The following is a 23,998-nucleotide window of genomic DNA, read 5'->3' as shown; positions in this document are numbered from 1 at the left end:
TCATCGAAAACGGAGTCAGGATGCATCCTGGATGACCAATTTAAGGCAGACTGGTCCTGAAACCCGAGACAGACTCGAACTTGAGTTGCTTTGGGCCTCCACCTCGGGGACTCGAACCGAATTAGCCTCGGACCTCCTTCTTGACTTGGACACCCTCAATGATCTCCTTGGTCTCCATATGGTTCTCCAAGTATGGTCATATGTATGGAGGTCATGTCCTCATCAGGAATGGCGCCTCCGTTGGGTTTCGAATATAGAACCACTCCCCATGCCACCCCCAATTGGAGTCGCGGGGGGTGTATGCGAGGTAGGAGCCTAATGGCCTTGACTTCTTCTAAAGGGAAAACCCCCCCATTGGCGTGGTCCTAGGTAGCTTCCCCTCCGACAAAGCTCGTCCAGTGAAGATCTACCAAAAGAGGTCCACGTGCAACACCCTAGTCGATGATGACGAAGCCAGCAATGTGCAGCACCCCAGTTGGATTGAGATGCTACAGCTCCAAGCCCCACTCATTGAGGAGCCCGTGTAGGAATCAGTGCATGGGGTATCCTAACCCATGCTCATGGAAGGCAAGGAAGGATACGACCTCATCGACCTGAGGTCATAGAATGGCATCCCCTGGCGTAGGAGCCCTCAAGTGCGCCACCTCCTTCAGTGGGAGTAGCCCCTTCTCGGCGAAGGCGGCCAACACCGCCTCGTCCACATTGGATGGCCTCCAGCTCAACATCGCGCTTCGCACTCACGAATGAATCTATGAGTTTTCCTCCCCTCGCTTTACCCTCTCTCACTTAGTAACCACCATGACACAATGTGCTTGGCAAAAAGGAAGGAGGAGGAGGAGTAGTTGGATAATAGGCGAAGGATTGGGATGAAAACCCTATCCTTCCTCTATTTTATAGGAGACGCGATAGTTGGAGAACGGCAAAGAATTAGGGTGAAAAACCCTCTCCCTTCCCCCATTCAAGGAGGAGATGCGGCAGTTCGAGAAAGATGGAGAGTTAGGGCAAAAAAAACCCCTCCCTTCCCCCATTCAATGTGGATGGGATGCGGTGGGACATGTCCTGACTGATGGGACATGCCCTGCCCGATGAAACAGTGCCTGGTTAGATGGGACATGCCCTGGACATGGCCCACCACTACCACACGCTGAGCGTAGGAAACAAGGCACAACCACACATTGATGGCCCACCGCCTTCCCAAGCCGGACTTGGAAGGGTCCAACAATGGGATCTCCATCAGGGAGAGACCAACGGGCTTCCTAAGTCGATCGAACGGTTCAGGTGACTACCAAGAGATAGGTAAGGAATAGTGGGATGCCCCACGTGGGCCATGCCATCTCCATCATGAACGACGAACAGGGATCCCTTTCGGACATATTTGGTAAAAACTCCTCAAACCTGTCACTCGAGTCATCAAGGTAACTTTACCAAACCCTCTTACTTCATTTTTCTGATGCATGATCATTCATTCATCCATTCCCATACATGCATTCACACATTCATACAATCATTCATGCATCCCATACACCCAAAGCGTTGCATATGTAACTAATGCATCACAACGCTTCATGTTGCGTCACGAAGCGGTAGTTGGCTCATTCAACATGAGCAACGACTGACCAAGGTTCAAAGGCTGGCCCATGAAGGGCTCGAGGCCGCCTCACGTCAAATAGAGCTAGGAGATAAAACATAGATGAGCCCTAGTGGCCCTCGCCTGGTATGCTTAGAAGCACACAGGGTTATCTCAACCTTCTCGTTCGATCCTAGCCTCAAGCCATGCCCACAGAATCCCCATCGAGGGAAGGCCAGTGGGCCACCTGAATTAGTCTCTGGAACAACCCAGGCATCTACTAGGAGGTGAGTTAAGGAGTAGTGGAATGCCATATGAGGGCTATGCCGACCCCATCACGAACGATGAACCCGGATTCCACTCAAACTTGCCCGTTAGAGAGCTCACCGAGCGTGTCACTCGAGACATCGAGGCAAGTGACATTAGCTCAGCCCCTCTAGTTGTAGAAACAACGAATGGGGTAACGCATGAAACAAGACCCACCCCTACCAAGCCCAATGGGGCTCAGGGGCTCAGGTCGCCCGACATCGACTAGGGAAATCAATCGACCATGCAGGTCGTAGGCGGAACAAACACAGGAGAACACCCCAAATGGTAGTCTATGGCCCTAGGAAAGAGTACCAAGATACTCAACCTCCAACCAACTCACCAGTCACTCGGGGGCTCAGGGGCTACACCCGCGGGTGCGCTCGTGCGCACCCACTGTCAAAACGAAAAATTCCCCCGCTGTCAAAACAAAACCCCCTAGATGATTCTACCTGAGTCACCCAAGGGCTCGGGGGCTACACCCGCGAGTGCGCTCGCGTGCACCCGCTGTCAAAATGAAAAATTCCCCCATTGGCAAAATAAAAAAACCCCAGACGATTCTACCTGAATCGCCCGGGGGCTCGAGGGCTACACCCGCTGGCAAAACAAAAAACCCCCCAAATGATTCTACCCAAATTGCCCAGGGGCTCGGGGGCTCCACCCGCGGGTGCGCTCGTGCGCACTCGCTGTAAAAAAATTCACCCGCTGTCAAAATGAAAAATCACCCAGATGATTCTACCCGAATTGCCCGAGGGCTCCTGTCGGGTTCATAGACCTAGGGTCCCTAATGGACCTGCTTCCTAGCAAAAGCTTGACCCAGTAGACGATGTTGTGAACGATGCGCAACTCCTGGACCGACCCAAATACCTAACAATAGGCCAGAAGGGCGATCCAGTCTCCGACTGGAAGGCCTAGCCAAGGAGGAACGATGCTCACTTCTGACTCTGACTCGCCTCTCTGACCAGAAGGCCTAGCTAAGGAGAGGATAATGCTCGTTTCTGACTCTGACCCGCTCTCTCCGACCAGAAGGCCTGGCTAAGGAGAGGACGTCGCTCACTTTCTGACTTGAACTCGAGTCTCCAATAGGGAGCACACCAAACCTCTACCTACGGCTCTTCTCCAACTAGCACGGTCAGAGCCGACTGGGAACGACCAAATGGGGATGCCCGCTTGGTGAGGACCCGAGAAATCAGGTGGAGCAGATAAGTTAAGGCGCATAAGTCAACCGCAATACCGAGGATCGTACCCTGCATGCCTGTAGGATAGTATTGTCAGGCCATGTCAAAGGGGTACTTTGCAATCTTCCAGACATGTTAGGACATGAATAGTGTTGTGGGCGCCGACATTTGTCCTACAGTATGGTAGGTGCCGACATTTGCCATACCAGAAGAACACAATGGAACCAACCACATGCATCAGGGTGTCAACAATATTGTAGACGCCAACAAACCGTCTTGTACCCGACAGCATAGGCAACAAGACTAGGACACACACTCTCACTCTCTCACTCTCTTGTAAGGCCAACCCCTTTGCCTATAAAAGGGGATGCGCTCTCTCTTAAAGGATTTCAGACGATTGATTCCAATTCTCTCTGCTTGGCTCTAGAACTCTAAAGCTAGACAGAGCATATGTTCAAACACTTAGCACACGTTGGAGCTCCCATCACTCATGGCCCTTCGGTCTGGAGTCCGACCGAACCTCTGATACCCCGCATCTTACTCCCTCTCATTTATAACCCCACAGTAAACTTTGAGCACCTAGGCTCAGGAATAAAGTCACTGACCGACTCAAACTGGATGTAGGGCATGTTGCGTGAACTAGTATAAACCCTGTGTCATTGAGTGCTAGGCTACATCTGATCACAACGTACGACAAAACTACAAATATTTACGTGTTGGTCACTTTTCACACCGACAAGAGCGTAACGAGCCTTCCCACTCCCATAAGGAAGTATGTGATTAGGATAACAAATCTGTGACCTAACTACCATCTATAGCAACGGACGGTCCTTAATCAACACAGATAGGGAAAAAACTATAACCAAGCTAAGCCCCGTTGGTCGTGGGACACAACCTGTTACACCTACCAATACCATACCATATCCCTGCCCTATCTCCATTTTTCCTTTCATCATTTTATTTTGAGAGTAATTATAATAATCACCTATTGTGAGTAATGACATGTTACTCACGCTATCGAAACCTAAGCATAGCAGCTACTCGAACCTGCACTAGTAAGACTCTTAGGACAGGTATATCTATGCATGTGGTTTCCATAAAATTCATGTAACGTAAATGCACATAACATATATAAACAGTGATTATCCAAAAATAAGGGGTTATGCATCGAGGCTTGCCTTGGGCAGGCGCGGTGTCAATTGAGTCAGCCAATGGCGCTCTAGGACCTTCTCCTGCATGAGAATCTCCTCCTCATACTCCTCGATGATCTCCTCAAACTCATGATCGCCGGTGGTCACGATGTCCGCCAACTCGTTCTCTATATGCATGCGATGATGATGCAACACTTAGCATTTAAGCAACAGCAACTCCTAAACTAAGAATACGTATACTAAGCTACTAAGCTAGCTCTAATGACTTAGATACTAAGCTAACTATCATTTTCATCAAGCAAGGTGTTGGATTCAACTAACAAACACCTAGCTTTACAAATTAAGGATATATCTTTATTTCTACTAATGATTTAATGTATATTGAAACAAAGAGCATTTAACTACCCTAATGCTTAGTCTATTCTAAGGCTGCAAAAATTACAGTGAGCAAATAATAATATAATGAAGTTACCATAAAAATTTTAGGACTAAAGCTATCACCAATTTACTACAAAAATTCCTACAATATTTGACCTAATAATATTGAGCACTCTCAAATGATTTAATAGCTCCTGGTATCAACATGTATATATATGAACTAAATACACTAACAGATAGAGCATAATTTTAGGAACCTAGCAAAATTTGTTTCACAATTTTTGGACACCTACATGATTTTATATGATCTACCAAAGATCAGCTCAAAAATTAAATTAGAAAACTATTTCTAATTCCTTATAAAAAAGATAAACAAATTCTCCCGCGTGGCCCACACGTGCGGCCCACGCGATGCAGCGCGTTCGAGCGCACGGTGGCCCACGGTATGGCCCACGCGAGGCCGACCTGCAGCGCGAGACGACCCGCGGCTAGGGAATCTCGCGCGCTGGTGATTTTGCAAAAGAAACCTTGAACTTCTCCCGAATGACAACTAAGTACTAACACTATTTCCCCCTCTCTCAAACCTTTTCACTTAGCCCCCTGGTTTTCCTAGAATTTCCCCACACACACCCTCGGTGACCCAGCGCACGGCAGCACGGCGAGCGGTAGCACCGAGTGCCTACGGTGGCCACCTGGGACCTGAGCAGGCCCACCTAACGGATCGATCACCATCTCTGACCCGAGCGGCTACGCTGAGCGGCGGTGCGGGGTGACATGATCGGTTGGGGAAAGCTGCAGCGGCGCGCGACCCTCCACGACGGCGGCGCCATTGTTCCAATGAGCTAGGGTAACTACAGGACTAACTGGTTAGCACGTGAGCATCATGAGGCTACCCTAGACTAGGCTAAGGTGATAGTTGGGGCGGTGGATGAGGGAAGAGGGCTGGCCACGTGCGGCCGAGCCGTGCGGTGGCGCACCACGGCGGTACGGTCGCGTCAACGACGATGGGAAGGCGGTAGCGGTTCGGCTGGCGTGCGTAAGGTGAAGAGGGAGACAAGGCGAAGCAAGTGGTGTAGGCGAATTGGCTTGAGATGGTCAGTAGGAGGGCTGCCCACATCCATGGCCGGATGCGGCCTTATCAGCACCGCGGTGGGGAAACTCTAAAATTGGAGCTTGGACGTGCATTCTTCATGGCTAGGTGGGGTCGAGCAGTGCGAGCACCTGATGGTGAAGGCGTGGATGCGCTGAATTGAATAGAGGTGATCACTCCGTGGCCAATTGATGGCGTGGCTCGACGGTGGCAGCGAAGGGAGAAGAGAGAAAGAGAGAGAGATGAGGTGTGGCAGGTGGGCTTGGCTCATCCATGCCTTGGCGGGACGCGGTCGACGTGATCGTGGAGGCACGCGTGCAGACGCTATGGACAAGCGCGCGCATCCCCGACCGGCATGACCCGTGTGGCCGTAGTGTCTTAAATGACAAGGCAATGGCGAGCCCGACCACGTGCGCGTAGTAGAGGCAGCATCGCACTGGGCCGGCAGCGGCGTAGAGATGTAGATGGAGGCATAGACATGACGGCGAGGCGACAACACTGGCAACGGTTGCGGTGCGGCGTGGGGCGGTAGTGCGGCAACACGGTGGGGCCGACGGCAGCACCGCCCGGCTACGTAAGCAGCAGCGGCAGCTCCACGCACCTAGAACCGGCGACGGCAAGGCCACAGCCAGGCCAAAGCAGCCGTGGCCGGCCACGCGTGATAGCGCGCGTGCACATGGAGCAGTCAGCGTGGCGACGCCGAACTCCCGAACATGGTGATCGCGCCCATGCGGCCAACCAGCCCAAAACTGTGACGTGCACAAATTTTAAAGCACCCAAAACGACTAAATGGTTGCTCCAGGAGCCAAACCATCTTTACCATGCTCAAATATGGCATATGAGACTATCGAATAGAGCTATAACACTACACCCCTTAACCCAATCTCTCAAAATAATTTGCTAAACATAGCAATGTCTTGCTGTTGATAAACTTAGAAATTTTCTAAGTTTTTGAGCTGAACTTGATTTCAATTTGTAATTTCTAGGCTAGTAGAAATATTAGATAGTAATATTATTTTTCAACAGCAAGTATTTCACTGTCATCTATAAAGTTCAAATTCCAAACTTTATTTAAGCGTCACATGTATGTTCTATAGCATTTTTGTTCAATAAAAATTAGTTTTAAACCCTACTTAATATACATGAACTATTTTTTTGCCTCAACTCTTCGAGTATAAGTTGTAGTATCTGGACGCACACACCAACTCACACCAACATATGCACACAAACTCACACACACGCCCACCCTAGTGTGCACGCTAGACCTACACCTATACAAAGAGACTATACGTGGCTGAGAGATATCCGAAGTCATCCTGGCTTCGCACGTGATGGACACGTCACCCTGACCATTGTAGCACATTCACGCATGATGCTACAGATACACAGGACCTGCAAATTTATTAAAGGGGGGAAACCCGTGAGGCACCCAAGTGTCGAACCCAGGGTTCGAACTCACGCCCGGCCACTGGCACATCTGGCGAGCAAGCCAACTAAGCTACGCTCGGTCCTCTATATATGAACTATTGGATCAACTTTCGTTTAACATTTTTATTGATCATTTTAAGTTACAAGAAATTTATCTACACATTCTATCACATGTATTAACACATAAACATGATGTTCATGATACGTTTTAGTAAATGATTTAGGGTGTAACAACGAGGGTGTTACATGCATATGTTGCAATGGTTGTACATGTATGTTGCAAGCGCCTATCTCCAATATTTCATCTGGTTTTTGTACACATATGTTGCAAATGTTGCAGACGCATGTCTCAAGTGTTTCATCTATCTTCTTTTGTATGTTGTAAGTATTGCATCTAGATATTTCAAAAGTAGATCGGGATGTTGCGCATGTTGCAATGGGGTTTCAACTGTATGTTTCAAATGTTTCATCTGTATGTTGCAAAGGTTTCATCTAGATATTGTAAAAGTAGATCGAAGTTTTGCACGGCGCGGCCGGTGGCTATCACTGTGCGGGCCACGGGGGCGTGGGTCCCTCCGACGGATGCGGGGCACGGGTGCTAGGGGTGCGGGACGCGAGGCGTGAGGGGATGCGGATAGAGGAACGGCACGGGTGTCGAAGGCGCACCTAGAGGCAATGTCCTGTCCAGACATCCGAGCGGTAGGTGTACTCTCTTTTTTTTTTTAAAGTGACGGTAGTAGCACTGCCGTGCTTGCATTTCTATAGAAGGAAGTACTGCAGACATCTAAAAAGTTAAGAATACGGATTACAAGAAAGAAAATGAAACTCAGGAACCATGGTAAAAGCAAAGAGATTAGTCTCCTTAATGAACTGCCACAAGCTCCTCGCCCCAGGCGATAGGTCTTGCTCACTTGGTCTGTTGACATCTTTGCAGTTCTGCAGGCCAATGCTTAGGTTCTTCGGGAGGCAAGAACGAAAAGCTTTACCTTTAAAAAAAATTATCAATCTATTTTTCTCTCACAACAAATCAGCGAACAATATTTTTTAACGCTTATCAGCGAAATGAACAGGGCCGTAAGAAAAGCTTGATGGATTGACTCTACGTAACATTTTGTAAGTTTGATCTTGTCAGATCCGGGAATAAGGATAACCCCCTGATTTCAGTTAGCAGAACGCCACAGAACCAGCATATCTTCTACTGTTACAGAGGTCCAGGATGACATTAGTGGATCGGTACATGTTTGGGGGAATTGCTCATGTGTCGGTAAAAAAGATCGCAATGCCCTGTGTGTTCTTGAAAAAGTTCAGCGGTCTTCAGAGCCACTGCTCTAACTTTTTTATACCCTCTATGCCACTATCATCAGTTTGGGCTCTAACGCTGTCAAACTGTAGATGTGAAAAGTCAAAAATACCCTTAAGTCTAAATATGTCATTATTTTTTTAGCATCTTAACGACTTTAAATGAAAAAAACTCAAAACTAGAAAGTTGTAGATCTCGTCGAGATCTATAATTTTTATATAAAAATTATCTTCATTTAATTCCACAAAAAAATATGATTTGATATGATTAATATATCTTAGAAAAATCATATTTTTTTTTGCGAAATTAAATGAAAATAATTTTTATATAAAAATTATAAATCTCGACGAGATCTACAACTTTCTAATTTTGAGTTTTTTTATTTGAAGTCGTTAAGATGCTCAAAAAAAATTAATGACATATTTAGACTTAAGGGTATTTTTGACTTTTCACGCGTGCAGTTTGACGGCGTCAGAGCCCAAACTGACGGCAGTGGCATAGAGCGCACAAAAAAATTAGAGTAGTGACGCTGAAGACCGTATAACTTTTTCTGAAGCACACAAGGCATTACGATCTTTTTTAATAGCATACGAGGAATTCCCCTACATGTTTGCATTGCATCCGCTGACATCGAAAACTTGTGTATTTTCTCACTGGCTAATCCGTGGTGAGGAAAAAATATGCAAAACAAGACAACCAATATGTGTATTTTCTCAACGAATACTTGTTTTTTCAGAAAATAATATGCAAAACAAGACAAACAAATAGGTGAGAAAACCAGTATTCCTATCTCCTACAAGAACATACTAACATGACCCAGTCACTGCATCTTCCTAGACTCAGTTGTCCAACTGTCAACAAATGACCACGCAGCTACGCTTGGATGATGCGAATGCTGGCCAACCGAGTGCCCATTTTCACTTCACTCGACGTTCCCTGTAGCCTTTTCCTCAACGCCGGTCCAGATAGCTTCTCTGCTTGCTGTTCACGTCGATGCCTCTCCTTGACGACATTAACCTATACGGCAGCACTCCACGCTGGGCCAAACTCGATTAAACGTCCCCGACGTGTCTTGACCAGCCAGCCAACTGGACCCGGTCGAGTACTCGGCAGTCGGCACAGGCCGCAACAGTACTGAGCCTCAACAAGGTATCATACCAGAAAATGGCTCCGAAAGCGAAGATTTTGTTAATAGCATAGCTCCAGGATTAGCCTAACTAGCCAATGACAGGATTAATCGCGCTGATGTACCAGTACCATACTTTCTTACGCGCAAAGGGACCGACCAATAATTTAAGAAACCAACAGCTTTACATCCCTAAATACTGCAACCAAGCTAAACTCACTAGTCAGATCCAAACATACTTTCTGACCGCACTTTCCCTCTTTTCCCAACATGTATCTACCCAAAACGAATGAAAAAGGAATGAGAAAAGAGAAAAACTCTAGTAGATGGATCTCAAACCAGATCATCCTCTGGGGTACCCTGAGGACTCCTCACCATCTCAAGCATACTGACCACCTCAGCCATGTCCGGTCGTTGAGAAGGCACCTGAGATGCACAAACCAGCCCCAGCTTGATGATCAGTGTGGCCTCCTCCATCGAGAATTCACCTGATAGCCGTGGATCCATGCAGTCCTCCAGCCTGTCATCATCAAGCACACCTCTGACCAGATCAGAAAGCACAACGACATCATCTTCCAAGTACTCCACGGGCCTTCTGCCTGTCAAAATCTCAAGGACCAGCACTCCAAAGCTGTATATGTCGCACTTCTCTGTGACCTTGACCGTTCTGCAAGTGAACTCAGGTGCCATGTATCCCAGTACGCTCTGGATCTTGCTGCTGAGCACATAGCGATCCAGCATCGGCAGCAGGTTCACGAGACCATAGTCACCAACCCTGGGCTCACCATTTGTGTCTAGCAAGACATTGCTGGACTTCAGATTGTAGTGGATTATACCGTAGCGGTGCAAGTGCGCAAGTGCCCGGGCCACACCAATGATTATGTCAAACCTCTCCATCCATGAAAGCGAGCTCTCATATGAGCACTCGTGCAGGTGCTGATGCAAGCTCCCAGCAGGCATGAATTCATATATAAGGAGCTGCAGTGAGGAAGTCCAGTAGAAGCCTTTGAGCGTGACAATGTTATGGTGCCGCACCTTGCCTAGAAGCTTGATGTGCAGCTTGAAGTCATCCTCTGACTTGACCATACTTGAAACTGTCAGCTTCTTGATGGCCACTGGCTGGCCATCTCTGAGCACTGCCCTGTAAACAGTACCAAAGCCTCCACGCCCAAGTTCGCAATCCTTATTCAGCAATGCATGCCCATCAGCACTGAAATCCGAGCTGCCTCTGCCAAACATGACGAGCTTCCCAGACTTGGCCTCATTTTCAGGAGATTCAGCTGATTGGCTATGATAATCATCTGACAATGCAGCAGGAAGTGCCGAGCGGGAAACTGTTGCACGGGCACGGCAGTTGAGCACTGTTATAGTGACCACACCGATAAGAATAACTGCTCCACCCACAATGGCGATGAGTGTGGAGATGCTCAATATCATCTTCTTCTGGTGCTGGTTCCTTGGGGAACTTGGGGCAACATCCGACCAGGGGTCTGATGAGGAGTTAGGGTTGAAAACAATTGGCTTTGGCATGACACCGTTGCAGGAACTGTTCTTCTGTGAACTGCAAAGGCCGTCATTGTCAGAGATGAAAGAATAAGGGATGCTGTCAAAGAAGCGACTGTTGGGGAGGCTCCCAGACAGTGAATTGTGAGAGACATTGAAGAAACGCAGGCTGTCAAGTTTAGAGAGCTCCATCGGCAAGGTGCCGTTCAGCAAGTTATCTGAGAGATCAACTGTTTGAAGACTAGTAAGGTTACCCATGGACATAGGAATTGGTCCTGCAAGTTTGTTGTGTGATAGATCCCTGCAAAGAACCTGAATTAGTGCCTAGTAATCGACAGAAGCGCTTTGCCTTGTTTGTTGCAATATTTTTTTTTAATCAGCAACAAAATTCGTGCAGAATTTGACTCACGTTTTTTAGTGTATCCAAGAGAAGCATGGAACCTGACAGTGGGATAAGGGCAAAGCAGCAAGACAAAGATGTCACCCACGTTTTCAGTTTAGTGCTTCCAAACAGCAAATAAGACATGCCTATCGCTTTCTAAGTGACACCTCCAACCTAGGAAGCAGAGAACTAGCAAAAACTAACACGAGAAAAAAAAAACATATGGAAACTAGTAGTCATCTAGTCAACCACTAAACACGCATGCACATGCACTAGGAACTGGGTAATGCCAGCAAAAAGGATCACTTACAAAGCAATCAGGGATTTGCATGTGCCGATCTGGTCAGGAATGCCTCCAGTAAGTGAATTCCTCCCCATTAGCAGCTGTCGGAGTGCCACCGCACCTCCAATCTCCGGTGGTACAACCCCGTCAAACTTGTTTGCACTCACATCCAACACCTCAAGCACCAGCATCATTCGAATGCTTGCAGGAAGCTGCCCCGACATGGAATTCGAGGACAAATTCAGGTACTGCAATCTTGCAAGGGTGGTAATCTCAGGCGGGATCGCCCCGGTGAAAGCATTGGCTGAAAGGTCCATTGCTTCCAGGGTCGCAGCAGGATCACCGAGAACCTTGACCCACCCTGACAGTGCATTTCCAGCGACGGAGACGCGCTGCAGAGGTGGCCCAAACACCCACCATGGGAGCTCCCCAATGAGCGCGTTCCGGCTGAGGTCGACCTCGACCAGGTTCTTACAGCCCGAAATGGCGTCCGGGATGGTACCGACGAAGTGGTTGCCAGACAAATCCAGTCTCTCCAGCGCCGCCATCTCCCCAATCCACGCCTGGAGCTCCCCTGATAGGCCATTGCCACCAACGCCGAGAAAACTCAGCCCGGACAGCCCACGCAGCGACTCGGGCAGCCCGCCGGTGAACGAGTTGTGCCCGAGATCAAGGGACTTGAGCAGCCCGGCTTCACCGACGTCCGCCGGTATCTCCCCTTCGAGGAGGTTGCGGCTCAGGTCCACCACACGCAGCGAGCTGCTCCGCGGGAACCCGCCGGGCACGCTCCCGGAGAGCAGGTTCCCGGAGAGGTCCACCGACCTGAGCGACGTCAGCGACCAGATGCCATCGGGGACCGGGCCGGTGAGCCGGTTGCGGGAGAGGTTGAGCGACACGAGCGAGTCGCAGGACGCGAGCGAGTCGGGGATGCCGCCCGAGATCGCGTTGCCCGAGAGGTCGAGGGCGCGGAGGCGAGGGGGCAGCGCGTCGGGGAGCGCGCCGGAGAGGCGGTTCCCCGGGAGCGCGAGCGAGACGAGCGCGTCGAGGCGGAGCAGCGCGGACCGCGGGAGGCGCCCCGCGAGCGACGCGGCGGGGAGGTCGAGCGCGGTGACGCGGCCCGTGCGCGGGTCGCAGGAGACCCCCGGCCAGGCGCAGGCGCGGTCGGCGTCCTCGGACCAGGGCGCGAGGCGGCCCGCCGGGTCGGAGAGGCCCGACTTGAGGACGACCAGCGCCAGCACGTCGTCGCTCACGGTGGCGGCCGCGGCGACCCGGGCCGACGCGGCGAGGAGGACCAGGACGGGGAGGAGGAGGGGGCGCAGGCGGCGACGGAGGCGGGAGGGAGTCGCCATTGCCGCGGCGGCGGCGGAGGAGGAGGAGGAGGTGGGCGACGAGATCATAGGAAGTGTTCGTTCATTGATTGGACTGGGCGGCGGTTCACGGCGCAGATGCACTGTTGTCTCCTGACTGCTGTCCTTGCTGCCGGGTTACTGGTTTCGTCTGGGGAGTGGGAACTGGGAAACCGCTTGCAATTAATGCTCCGCTGGCCACTGCGCAGTGGGGCTACCAAATCAGCCTTGGTGGGCCTTATCAGTCAGCCAATCGACGGCCCGTTCGGCTGGTACTCAGTATTACTGTATATTGACTGATTTTGGCTAGTTTCAGCTGATTCAATAGTATTCTATGAAAGAGAATAAACTGAAACAAGCGAGACAAGTTGAGATTTCATATTTTATAAGCCAGCATAGATATATTATATTTTTTTAATATGCAGAAGATTTTAGAACATAATTGGTTGACGCCTACCCGTGCCGCAAACCGCCACGCCAAAACTGTGGCGTCTCACATCGCTGTTTGGTTGCCGCCGCGGTTTTGGCACGCCACACGCGCGTAGTTCATTTTCATTGCCAACTCACGCAACAGGTGTGGTGGCTGTTTCATTCGCCGCATTTTGGTGTATCCGTGGCTTAGGCGAGGCGCGGTTCGGCGTGAAACAAACACACCCATAGTATTTAAAAGTCAATTTTGTTTACCGGCATATTATCTAAAACCAAGGCTAGTGTGACTCGGAAAAGGTAGAATGGGGGCGGTCCACCGTGCAGATTGCCACGATGAGGGTGAGATCAACAGCAAGGTTGTTCATTGGTTGAGTTCACGTGGTGGTAGCAAACATACTCGAGATTTCGTATTTTAAGTAGGCATACATACATCATTTTTTAGGTCAACACGGGGGAGTAAAGCATCTTCATCGGAATTTTCATTCCACGGATGCCGGGCTAGCCGGAGGTGGAAGGGCTTTAGCGCCAATCCGTCAGCTTGTTCGGCTGAGCTAAAATTTAGCTTGTTTGACTTATTTTTTTTTCAGCCGGAGCAGTATTTTTCTCTCTCAACATTCCAGCATGAACAGTGTATCATTTATTTTTTGAATATGTAGAAGCTTTTAGCATTTAAAAGAAATCAATTTTATCTGGCAACATACTATCTACTACATCCAAGGCTAACATGACTAGGAGAAGGCAGGAGGGATCCACGTTGGCACGACGATTGAGGAGGAGGTCGTGGAGGGTGAGATCATGGCCTCATGGTGGGGTAGTTAATTAATTGAGTTCATGTGATGCTAGTAGTATACTCGTGATTTCACATTTTAAGCAAGCATAGATATATCATTCTTTTTTTAATATACAGAAGATTTGAGCATTTAAAAATCATTTTTGTCTACTGACATACTATCTACAGCCAAGACTAACGTGACCACAAGGCAGGGGGTCCATAATGCCGTGACAACAGAGGAAGACGATATGGAGGGTGAGATCATGGTACCATTGTTAATTGATTGAGTTCGTGCGGTGCGGGACTGCCGGTAATATTATATATATATATATATATATATATATATATATATATATATATAATATATATATATATATATATATATATATATATATATATATATATATATATATATATATATATATATATATATATTCTCTTTGCTAGGGCATTGGACTTCTTTAAATACGATGAAGAGAAAGAAAGCCATATTTCAGTGGCTTTTCCTTCTACGCAAAAATGGCTTGGCTTTTTCTGTTTTTGGCTTGGTTTTTGCTTTAGAAGTCATTGTCTTGTGTACATGATCGATTAAGCTAGTGGAGAAGCCGTAACAAAAATCATACCAAAATGGACCATAACATATATGATTCTTGGTACCGGTTTGTTAGTTTAGCGAGGGTAGTAGAAAACCATTTAATTTGATGCTCTCCTAGCCTATCACCCTATTCACCGATGCTAAAATTTAATTTATACTGATGTTTATACTAAAATATTATGAGAAAAAAATATTATTCTATAACTGAAAAGTGATTCTAAATAAGCTCAAGCCTATACGTTGATCTGGGTAGCGAACATGGCCTGTACGTTGATCAGGGCCTACCCAACGTCACTGTTGTACCATGTGCGTGGTGGCTAGGCCGCACCAGCGTCATCGTTGCGCTCAATGGCCAGGGCCGGGGCCACGCCGACATGACTCCGAGCGGGCAGTGACCCTGTTCTTATGAGTAAACACCGTTGGTTGATTGGTTTGGGCTGGCTAAAACCAACAAGCGAACAGGTCGAATATTTTTTATTACAATAAATCAACAGTGCTTTCAATCGTAGATTCTTAGCAAAACAAACGGGCCACTGTTGGGCTCGTTCGGGCCAAAAGCTAGGGTCTTGGACTAGCCACCTAAATCTGGCCATCTGGTCATCTATAAGTAATTTTAAAATCGAATTGTCTAGTGTGTGACAGAAGTCAATCTATTAAGGCTGTGTTTAGTTCTTAAAAGGTTTCCCAAAAGTGTTACAGTAGACATCACATCGAATCTTACGATACGTGCATGGAGCATTAAATGTAGACGAAAAAAAACTAATTGCACAGTTTGGTTGAAAATCGTGAGACGAACGTTTTGAGCCTAATTAGTCCATGATTGAACACTAATTGCCAAATAAAAACGAAAGTGCTACAGTAGCCAAATTTCGCAAACTAAACACAGCCTAAGAAACCGTATGTCATGTTTGTTTCTGACCTTTTTCAAGTCTAATAATTCATTATATTGACTAATTTCTTTTTCTCAATACATCGATCTCGCCCTTTTCTTTGGTCAAGTAGTTGGAAATTCGTGATCTAAAGAGAAAGAATTGGAAATTCATTGATACATGAACAAGAGTTGGAAACTCGTCGAAGTCGAGACTTCAGCTTATAGGCCCTGTTCGCGTGTCCTTAAATCCGGCTTGATCCGCTTCTTTTTTCATCCGGAACAGTATTTTTCTTTCATAGATTCCTCCAGCATTCCTCCAAACCATTCAAATTCCTCCAGAATTCCTCAAGCGATCAGGCCGATAGCCTCGCTAAACATAATCAACCACCCACTTGTTAGGACCGGTTTTGAACGTGGGAATCATGAGAGAATCGGACTGTTTAGTGATGTGAAATTATTGGATTTTCAAAGAGGCCTCGGCAGCCAAGATTGTCCTTGCGTGGCATTACAAATTGCAGCAGCTGATCGTGTGTCCTTCGGGCTTGTACGCTACTCCCAACAACTTGCTAGCACTATTTGGACAAGGGACGGCAAGGAGCACACAGTACACACAGTAGCACAGTCGTTGAGCCGTACGGGTACAGCTTTCAAAATTCAAAGCTCAAGGGGGCCGGATGAAATGAGCTGGAGATTTCAAAGGACGATCCTATCAATGCATCAAAAGTTCGAAAGGAAGGAGGTATTTGCAACACTTTTCGTAACTTGAGAGGGAAAATACTGTTCATTCACTTAAAAGTACTGTTCAAGTATTTCACACGAAACAGGGGGCGGTAAGTAGTAAAACACGAACAAAGAAATGCATCAGATTCTTTGTTTTGTTTTTTTGCCCACTCACTCGTTTCGTGCCGCAGCACTGACAACACCGCAGCCAAGCAAACAGCCATGGCTTAACCCCTGCGAGAAGCGAGAAAGGCTGGAGAGATGGTTGGTGGGGCAGGAAAAGAAAAAGGAGCAAATTCCCTGAGCCGTCCCCATGCATGCCAGCTCGGTGATGTCCTCGCCTCCTCGGCCTGCCACCCGGACCCCGGGGTTTCATTGACAGCAAACCTACTGTGTCCCAACACTGCAGTTCCAGTTGGTCCCTCCCTCTGCAAAAGTTGCCATCTGATCTGGTCTCCATTCGAGCCCTCGTAATTTTTTTTTCTTGAATACTTAAAAGTTTTGCACATTTTTGTATTAAGGTCGATAAAAGTTGTTTGTTACATCTTCGCGCCTTGCCCCCGGCGCGCTAGGAGGGACAAATAGATGTACAACACAGTCTTCCCCCTAGCAAACATTACATAGGCGATTACTCACGCCTAGTAATTTTCTTTGGTCGGCATATATATTTTGTCCAGAAATGAAGTACAATGCACCAAAATTTATGAGGATTCTTACCGGTGCTCAAGGCATTGTGCTCTTGCATGTCGATCTTTTACAGATCAATCAGGCAAAGATTTGTGGTAGGTAGCCAAGGAGTACAGATATATGATATATCAAAAGGTAGCCGCCCAAGAGAGTATGTACAGTAGCAACTTACAAAGGAATCCAAGGCAAAATGATGTTACTTTAGCAGATCAACTGCAACTTTAGCCAGCAGTGAAGTGGTCAAATAGAAGCAGCCAGGAAGAACATCGTACCAGAAGCCTCAGCCCGTGTTTAGTTGGCAGGCCAAAATCAAAAAAAGTGCTATAGTACCCATCACATCGAATCTTGCGATACGTGCATGGAACATTAAATGTAGACGAAAAAAAACTAATTACACAGTTTGGTTGGAAATCACGAGACGAACGTTTTTGAGCCTAATTAGACCATGATTGAACACTAATTGCTAAATAAAAACGAAAGTACCACAATAGCCCAAAATCCAAAATTCACCCAACTAAACACCCTCTCAGTATAGCAACTTTATGCTTGTCCCAGAAAAAACTAACCGCAAAGTAACACATGAACTGTTGCGCACCCAAATCTGAAGCAAGGCCACCAGCCGCCTGCCCCTGAGCTAGGCCATAGCATGATTGTATCAATCATTGGCGCAGTCAGACACTCTGGATTTCGATTTCGATATGAAGCAAGCATGCTTGGGATAACTCGCAAGAACATAATAGTTGGTAGTGGCTCAAGTACAATACACATGAGTTATGTCTAGATGGTATGGTCAATGGTCATAGACAACAGCAGCACAAATGTAGAGCGACTGATCCGAATCATTGCTACAAAGATGTCTACACAAAAACTAATGTAATTGAGAAAAGGCACCCAGCAAACCATGTCTCTTGCAAATACCTTATCCACAATGTTTCCGGACCCGTTCGCTTCGCTGAAAAAACAAGCAGAAATACTGTTCCGACTGATTTGTTGAGAAAGAAAAACACTGTTCCAACTGAATAAACAAGTTGAAAAAGACGGATTACAAGAGAAGCGAACAGGGCCTAACCGGAAGAAGCGAAATGCAAGCGGAGGCATAATGCAAAAGGTAAACGAACAAACAGAAAAAGCGAAAAAGAATGCATGTGATGAGGTGGCCACCAATGGAACTGTAGTAAGGTCCAAAGGCCACCCACTAGGCCCTGTTCTTGCACAGCTCTAAAGTGACAGCAGAATGTGCACTACTACAATTCGGACACAAGCTGAAGCAAACATGTGTGAAGCAAATTATGGGTTGCGTCTGATATGGCAGCTCAGCAGGATCTGCTTCCAACCAGCCCAAGCGTGCAGCATGAATGATATAAATAATGATATGGAACTCAGGAATCTGTGCAAAAAAGAATAGTTACCTCCACGAAAGAATAAAAATGTGTGTTTTGGTTATATACTAACAAATTCTTCTGTAGCATTACAACCCAAAAAGAACTAAAATCCGTACTGCTAACATATCGTGTATCAGCTCAGAGAAAAAAAAAAGTGAAGTACAAACCGTATGAAGTGAGGCAATCCTTCACCTCTTCCCGGATAAGGGTCACTTTATCAAGCATGAGTTCCATCAGTTCGAGCTGTAGTTGTCTTTCATTGACTATTTCCTGCAAGTCAGGCAGATGGAAGTATCTTCTCCCTCATTTGACAGCTACATTCAAAGTTCTGTAGGAGCTTAGTCATCCCAATCCACATCCCAACCATCTTTGTTATTCGTCTGTGCCTGTGATCTCAACGAAAGGCCATTTGCTGAGACACTGCTTGTAGGTTTCTTATCTGCAGGTCCTGCTGGTGCTTCTTCATCATCCCAGTCATCATCCCAGCCGTCTTCCCAGCCATCTGTGGTGCTTGCGGTGTTGTCCACCCCTGAAGAGTTCGGTGCTTGACCTCCCATCTCAAGCTGTTGGTATGGGACTCCAACATTGCCTCTTCTCTTTGCAAACTTACAGCAGGCGCATACAACGCCAACCAAAACAATAGTGAAAACAAAAAAAGAGGCTCCATAAATTGGATTCAAACTCATTGCATAGGCTGCAAGCTGCTGCAACTGTTGCTGCAAATCATAAACCGATTGCCCAACATGTATGATGCAGTCCTCCTTTCCATCACTTAATGTAATATTCCCAACATCTGAACTGGTATATGCTATGTTCATCTGGTAATATAAATTGGACCAAAAAAATTAGCGGACAAGAAAATCAAAATGATAATGCATATAATAAAATTTCAAACAAAAAACCTTGGAATAGTAATTACTCCCTCCGTCCTAAATTATGGAGTAGTTCACTTTAGCTTTATCCTAAGTCAAACTTCCCTAACTTTGACCAAGTTTATAGAAAAATACACCAATATCTATGACATCAAAATAGTTTCATTAAACTCTCCATGTCTTGATAGTGCATTTATTTCAGCTTGCAGATGTTAATATATTTTTCCAAAAATTTGGTCACAGTCAGAGAAGTTTAACATTGGACAAAGCTAAAGCAAACTATAATTTGGAACGGAGGAAATACTATATTTAGACAAGCACGCATTTAATCCTCTTAAAAATATGAGAAACAAATGCAGTTCAATTGCATCAAATATGTAAGGAACAAAGACTCAGCTTGTATGCTCAAAGGCCTAGTATTCTGGTTAGTCTCAAAGGTCACATGTAGCTTCTCAATCTCAAACGGAATGTACAGGCAATCTACCCAGTCTAACAACTCAAAAGTGCATACCCTACTACTACAGGCCCCGAATGAACACATGAGGTGAGAATGAGGAACCATGAAAATCTTACGCTCTAAAGTAAAGCCAATTTTGAAACACTACCTCACCATATATGACCCAAACTTAATTTGGCTGATCAGTTACTCGAGTAAATCTCAACATCTATTCAACTTAAATATGCATACTATTCAAGAAAACCTAATATGCAAATGTTGTAACAGAGTACATTACATACCTGTCCAAAGGCACCCTTGATAAGATGTAGAGGCTTCTTATCATTTTTTATATTTGATGATGGTTCTTTGACATTAACGTCAATATCATGCTGGCCTTTATTCTGGACAATAATATATGACCCACCTGAAGCTGCAAGAATAAACAAAAGGCCCATTTTATATTCATGACAGTGTAGGCCATACATATGTTATGCATTACTATGATTTCCATGTCTATTCATATATCTCAAGGCCAGAGAAACAAAAAATACAGTTTGCATTAAATAACGGCTTTATCATTCCCGAAACAACCTCAGCTTATGTACCAATATTTTCTTTCAGTATCTGTTAAAACGTTTAGAGTTATCGGTTTTAGGGAAGAAAAACTGCCAGATCTATACAGTAAAATTGAACTTAACCAATAACCATTTACCACCGTTTCATATGTTCATGATGACATAATAACTAAAACAGGCACATCCCTGGCGTCATTGTACCATACATTTTTATTGTCGCCCACAATAGGACCTCTTTCCTGGTTTTATGAGGAAAGAAAGGCTAATATATGACAAAAAATGATTTAGGACGATGCAGTGATGCACTTAGATGGCAAACCATTGTATGGTGTGAAACTCTGAAACTTGAGAAATATACTTCCGAGCTTAGACCCCGTTTTAATCCCATGGGATTCTGGGAATCCAGATAAAAAATAATCCCAGAATCTCAATATCTCATCCAAACGGTCTGGATTTTAAAGAGATTTTAACTCAAAGATTCTTAGAATCTCAAAACTGCTGTGATTATTTTTATCCGGATTCTCATATCTCATTGAATTCAAACGGGCCCTTAATTAATAGTTGGTTCACATATTATGTTAACGTTGGAAAATCTTTGAAATTTCTACAACTTAAATTTAAGGATATCCAGGCATGTAAATTATCTTATGACCTCTTACTGTTTTCTTGATTTTAGATAGCTTGATTAATTTAGCTACAAAGATATCGTGAGGCACTTCCCACCATAGATTAATACAATTACATCTGACTAGAATCACAAGGTAAATGTACTCACCGAATTATATATGCAAATAGGAAACACTACCAATGTTATCAAGTCGCCTGATTAATCACGATTAGTCGTCCTAGTCGGAATCCTGGACTCGACTAGGGGCCATGACTCGATTAGGGTGATTAGTTTTGTGGTTGTCCGAGTAGTTGGACGGCTAGGGGGTAGACGACCAGAAAAAAAAATGGAATTGCTCGGCAGCTTAGGACATGGGCTGCATCTAGGATGGCTTGGGCCACTTGGGCTCATGTTTTTCAGCCCAATTTGCAACCCTACATGCAGCCACCACCCTAAAGTTATCTTCATGCTTGATTTGTACTCTAGGACACATATCATATTAGTCTATGTCTGGTACGTTAGTCTTGATATATATAGGATGACTAGGACCGACCTTGGACAACTAATCGTGACTAGTCACCTAGTCAGTCGTGACTAGTCACCTAGTCAGTCCCATGGTGACTATGCTTAGGATCAACTAGACAACTTGATTGAACACTAGTACTATAAATGCAGTTTATTCTGAACAAAACGCATGAAATGAATCACATTGCTTTTACGGTTTTACCCGTGCAACAAACTAACCAAAGCTAAAAGGCAGATACACATGAACCTTTATGAGCTACAAATTCAATACAACACTCCTAATTCTGACTCAATATCCCTGATACAGCAATCGGATAGCACGGGGACATCCAGAAAGTGATACTTAATAAATTATACTGCTGAATTTCCAATAGAAATCAAGGCATTACCATCATCAGAAACCTGAAGGCAAGCAGAAAATTCCTTTCCAGAGGAACACTTGTGCGCACACTTCTCCATCGCCTCCTTCAGTTTATCAGTCTCCTCCCTCCTCCCCTGACTTCCTGTGTCCTCCTGGCCTGTCCCGCCATTCGGTCCTGGAACTCCTGGGGGAGGACTGCCCGCCTTCTGCAAATTATTCTCCTGCGTTGGCGGCGGTGGCGGTGGCGGTGGCGGTGGCGATGCAGATCCCTGTGCCTTACCCCCTTCCTTGGTATCCTTCGGTGGTGATGGCAATGATGCCAGTGGTTTCTGATGCTGCTTGCTCTCACCCTGCTGCCCCGCAGCTGAAGACTGCCCAGAAACGGTTGGTGCAGGAGCGTCCTGTAGAGATCCAAACAACCTCTGAACCCAAATTCCCTTCAATCCATTCACGAATCACGAGAACGCCAATCTAAAATGCTAACTTAGCATAGATGATAGGGTTCTCACCTCGCCGGAGTTGGGGTTCTCGCCTTCCCGAAGGCTTCTTCTACCTGAAGCAGAAGCAGGGGCAGGGTGTAGCGCCGAGGCGAGCAGTAGCAGCACGACGACCGCGGTGAGTCCGCAGGCGCCCATCGGCTGGGAGCCCGGCGGCGGGAGGCTAGTTACCGCGTCAGCCGATTCGTCGTCGATTCTGGCAGCGCGGCAGGGGTGCTGATCGCATCGGCCGTGGCGCCCCGGCGGCTCCCCCTCGACGACAGATCCGGGATCCCCGACGAGGGCGTCGGGGCGCGCCGCCTGATCGGGATCTGGAGGGTGGGGGACTAGGAGGAATCTGAATGATCAACGCGTTTTCTGCAGCCTCGCGGTTCGAGAATCGAGATTTCGTGGGGTTCTATTGGCCCGATCGATGCAGCTGCAGGCGAGGAGGATTTCGGGTGCGTGAAGAGGACAAGAGGAAGATTTGGAGGAGGCCTTCGCGGCTGCCGGCTTCGGCTTCGCTACGCGCAAGTGCTGTTCGTCGCGGTCAGACTTGTGCCGTCCGTGGACCGTTGCGGTTTGGTCTCCGTTTCGGTGAAAATTTTGTTCGAGACGCACACGCACACAACACACACTTGTCCGGGCACTGGACCAAACTTCGTTGAAATTTCATCGTGCTAGCTGCCTGGATCGCTGGACGCTGACGTGTTAAGAGAAGTCGGGAATGTAACTGCAGCGATGTTGCTATACGATCAACTTAGAAGAAAGGGCATGATCAAAAAAAAAAAAAAAACTCAGAAGAAAGGGCTTATCCATCCACATGAATCTACAGAACAAAGTGGAGCTGGTAAATAGAACTATTATAGTAGTAGCAAGCAGTGCTATTTCAGGAACGAAAACAGGACTCACAAAGGATCAGATTGCTTGCTGTTGCAGTATGTAGCTTTACATTATGCTTTGCGAAAGCACATGGATTTTTCTCTTCTGGGGCATGTGGAATGAATAAGAGTGGCAGAGATGGAATCTCGTATAATACTGTTATGGTGTAGCCTTAAGGTAAGGTGCTATGCTAATATGCTATGGTGTTTTATTCCTTGCGTACAGATTCATGGACAGTTGTACATGGCTCCAAGATGGATTAGAGGTTTAGAGCCATCAGCCATGCATGTTTAATTAGTCGATAATCCTACAAAAAGTTGGCTCGTCAGTGCACTGATCCCTGCCGTCCTTCCCACGTCAAGCTCGCACAAACTTTCGTGCCGAAGAAATGGCGTATAGCCGCCTCGCTGGATCGCAGGACCACACTGGACACTGCAAGCATGTCTAAATACCACGCACGCACGTCGACGACCGGGGCATTAGCATCAGTGCAGTACTGCAGTGGAGCCGCTGCCCGCTGCCGCATATTGCCATGGACACGGACGAGGGGAAATCACCAGGCGGCGCGGCCATCGCCGAGGACGTCATGTCCCGGTTCAGCCTTGACGTGAGCGACGGGTGCGGTGGGCGGCACAGCACGCTGCTCGACGAGTACGAGCGGCTGGCGTTCGAGGCGCAGCTCAACCGGGCCATCGTCCTGCGCCGGTGCTACTCCGAGCCCAGCCCCGTCCGGCTCTCGGCGGAGCACCAGCAGCGTCCACCAGCTG

The 23,998-nt window shown here is 46.9% G+C and overlaps 2 protein-coding genes across 2 annotated transcripts; both read right to left on the bottom strand.

The window, feature by feature from the left end:
• Positions 1 to 9,571: 9,571 nt before the first annotated feature.
• On the bottom strand, positions 9,572 to 13,168 carry LOC136512762 (probable LRR receptor-like serine/threonine-protein kinase IRK). The gene is made up of 2 exons (XM_066506761.1): positions 11,720 to 13,168; positions 9,572 to 11,328 (listed from the first exon to the last, which is right to left on the bottom strand). Exons 1-2 carry the CDS (start codon positions 13,087 to 13,089, stop codon positions 9,858 to 9,860), a joined length of 2,841 nt encoding a protein of 946 aa, XP_066362858.1. The 5' UTR covers positions 13,090 to 13,168; the 3' UTR covers positions 9,572 to 9,857.
• Positions 13,169 to 18,531: 5,363 nt separating this feature from the next.
• On the bottom strand, positions 18,532 to 22,935 carry LOC136512368 (uncharacterized). The gene is made up of 4 exons (XM_066506332.1): positions 22,383 to 22,935; positions 21,902 to 22,274; positions 20,105 to 20,235; positions 18,532 to 19,312 (listed from the first exon to the last, which is right to left on the bottom strand). Exons 1-4 carry the CDS (start codon positions 22,506 to 22,508, stop codon positions 18,833 to 18,835), a joined length of 1,110 nt encoding a protein of 369 aa, XP_066362429.1. The 5' UTR covers positions 22,509 to 22,935; the 3' UTR covers positions 18,532 to 18,832.
• Positions 22,936 to 23,998: the final 1,063 nt, after the last annotated feature.

Source organism: Miscanthus floridulus, chromosome 16 (assembly GCF_019320115.1).
Source record: "Miscanthus floridulus cultivar M001 chromosome 16, ASM1932011v1, whole genome shotgun sequence".
NCBI lineage: Eukaryota > Viridiplantae > Streptophyta > Magnoliopsida > Poales > Poaceae > Miscanthus > Miscanthus floridulus.
The sequence above is the reverse complement of the archived record's forward strand: the minus strand, read 5'-3'. Positions and strand labels throughout refer to the sequence as shown.

Excerpts from the sequence above, each read along its gene's own strand:
- LOC136512762 (XM_066506761.1), bottom strand. The coding sequence starts at position 13,089 with ATGATCTCGTCGCCCACCTCCTCCTCCTCCTCCGCCGCCGCCGCGGCA. Across the intron at positions 11,329-11,719 it reads TGCAAATCCCTGATTGCTTT|GGATCTATCACACAACAAAC; the intron begins GTAAGTGATCCT and ends GGTTCTTTGCAG.
- LOC136512368 (XM_066506332.1), bottom strand. The coding sequence starts at position 22,508 with ATGGGCGCCTGCGGACTCACCGCGGTCGTCGTGCTGCTACTGCTCGCC. Across the intron at positions 20,236-21,901 it reads CCTTCAGGTTTCTGATGATG|CTTCAGGTGGGTCATATATT; the intron begins GTAATGCCTTGA and ends TTATTCTTGCAG. Across the intron at positions 19,313-20,104 it reads TCAAGGGTGCCTTTGGACAG|ATGAACATAGCATATACCAG; the intron begins GTATGTAATGTA and ends TTATATTACCAG.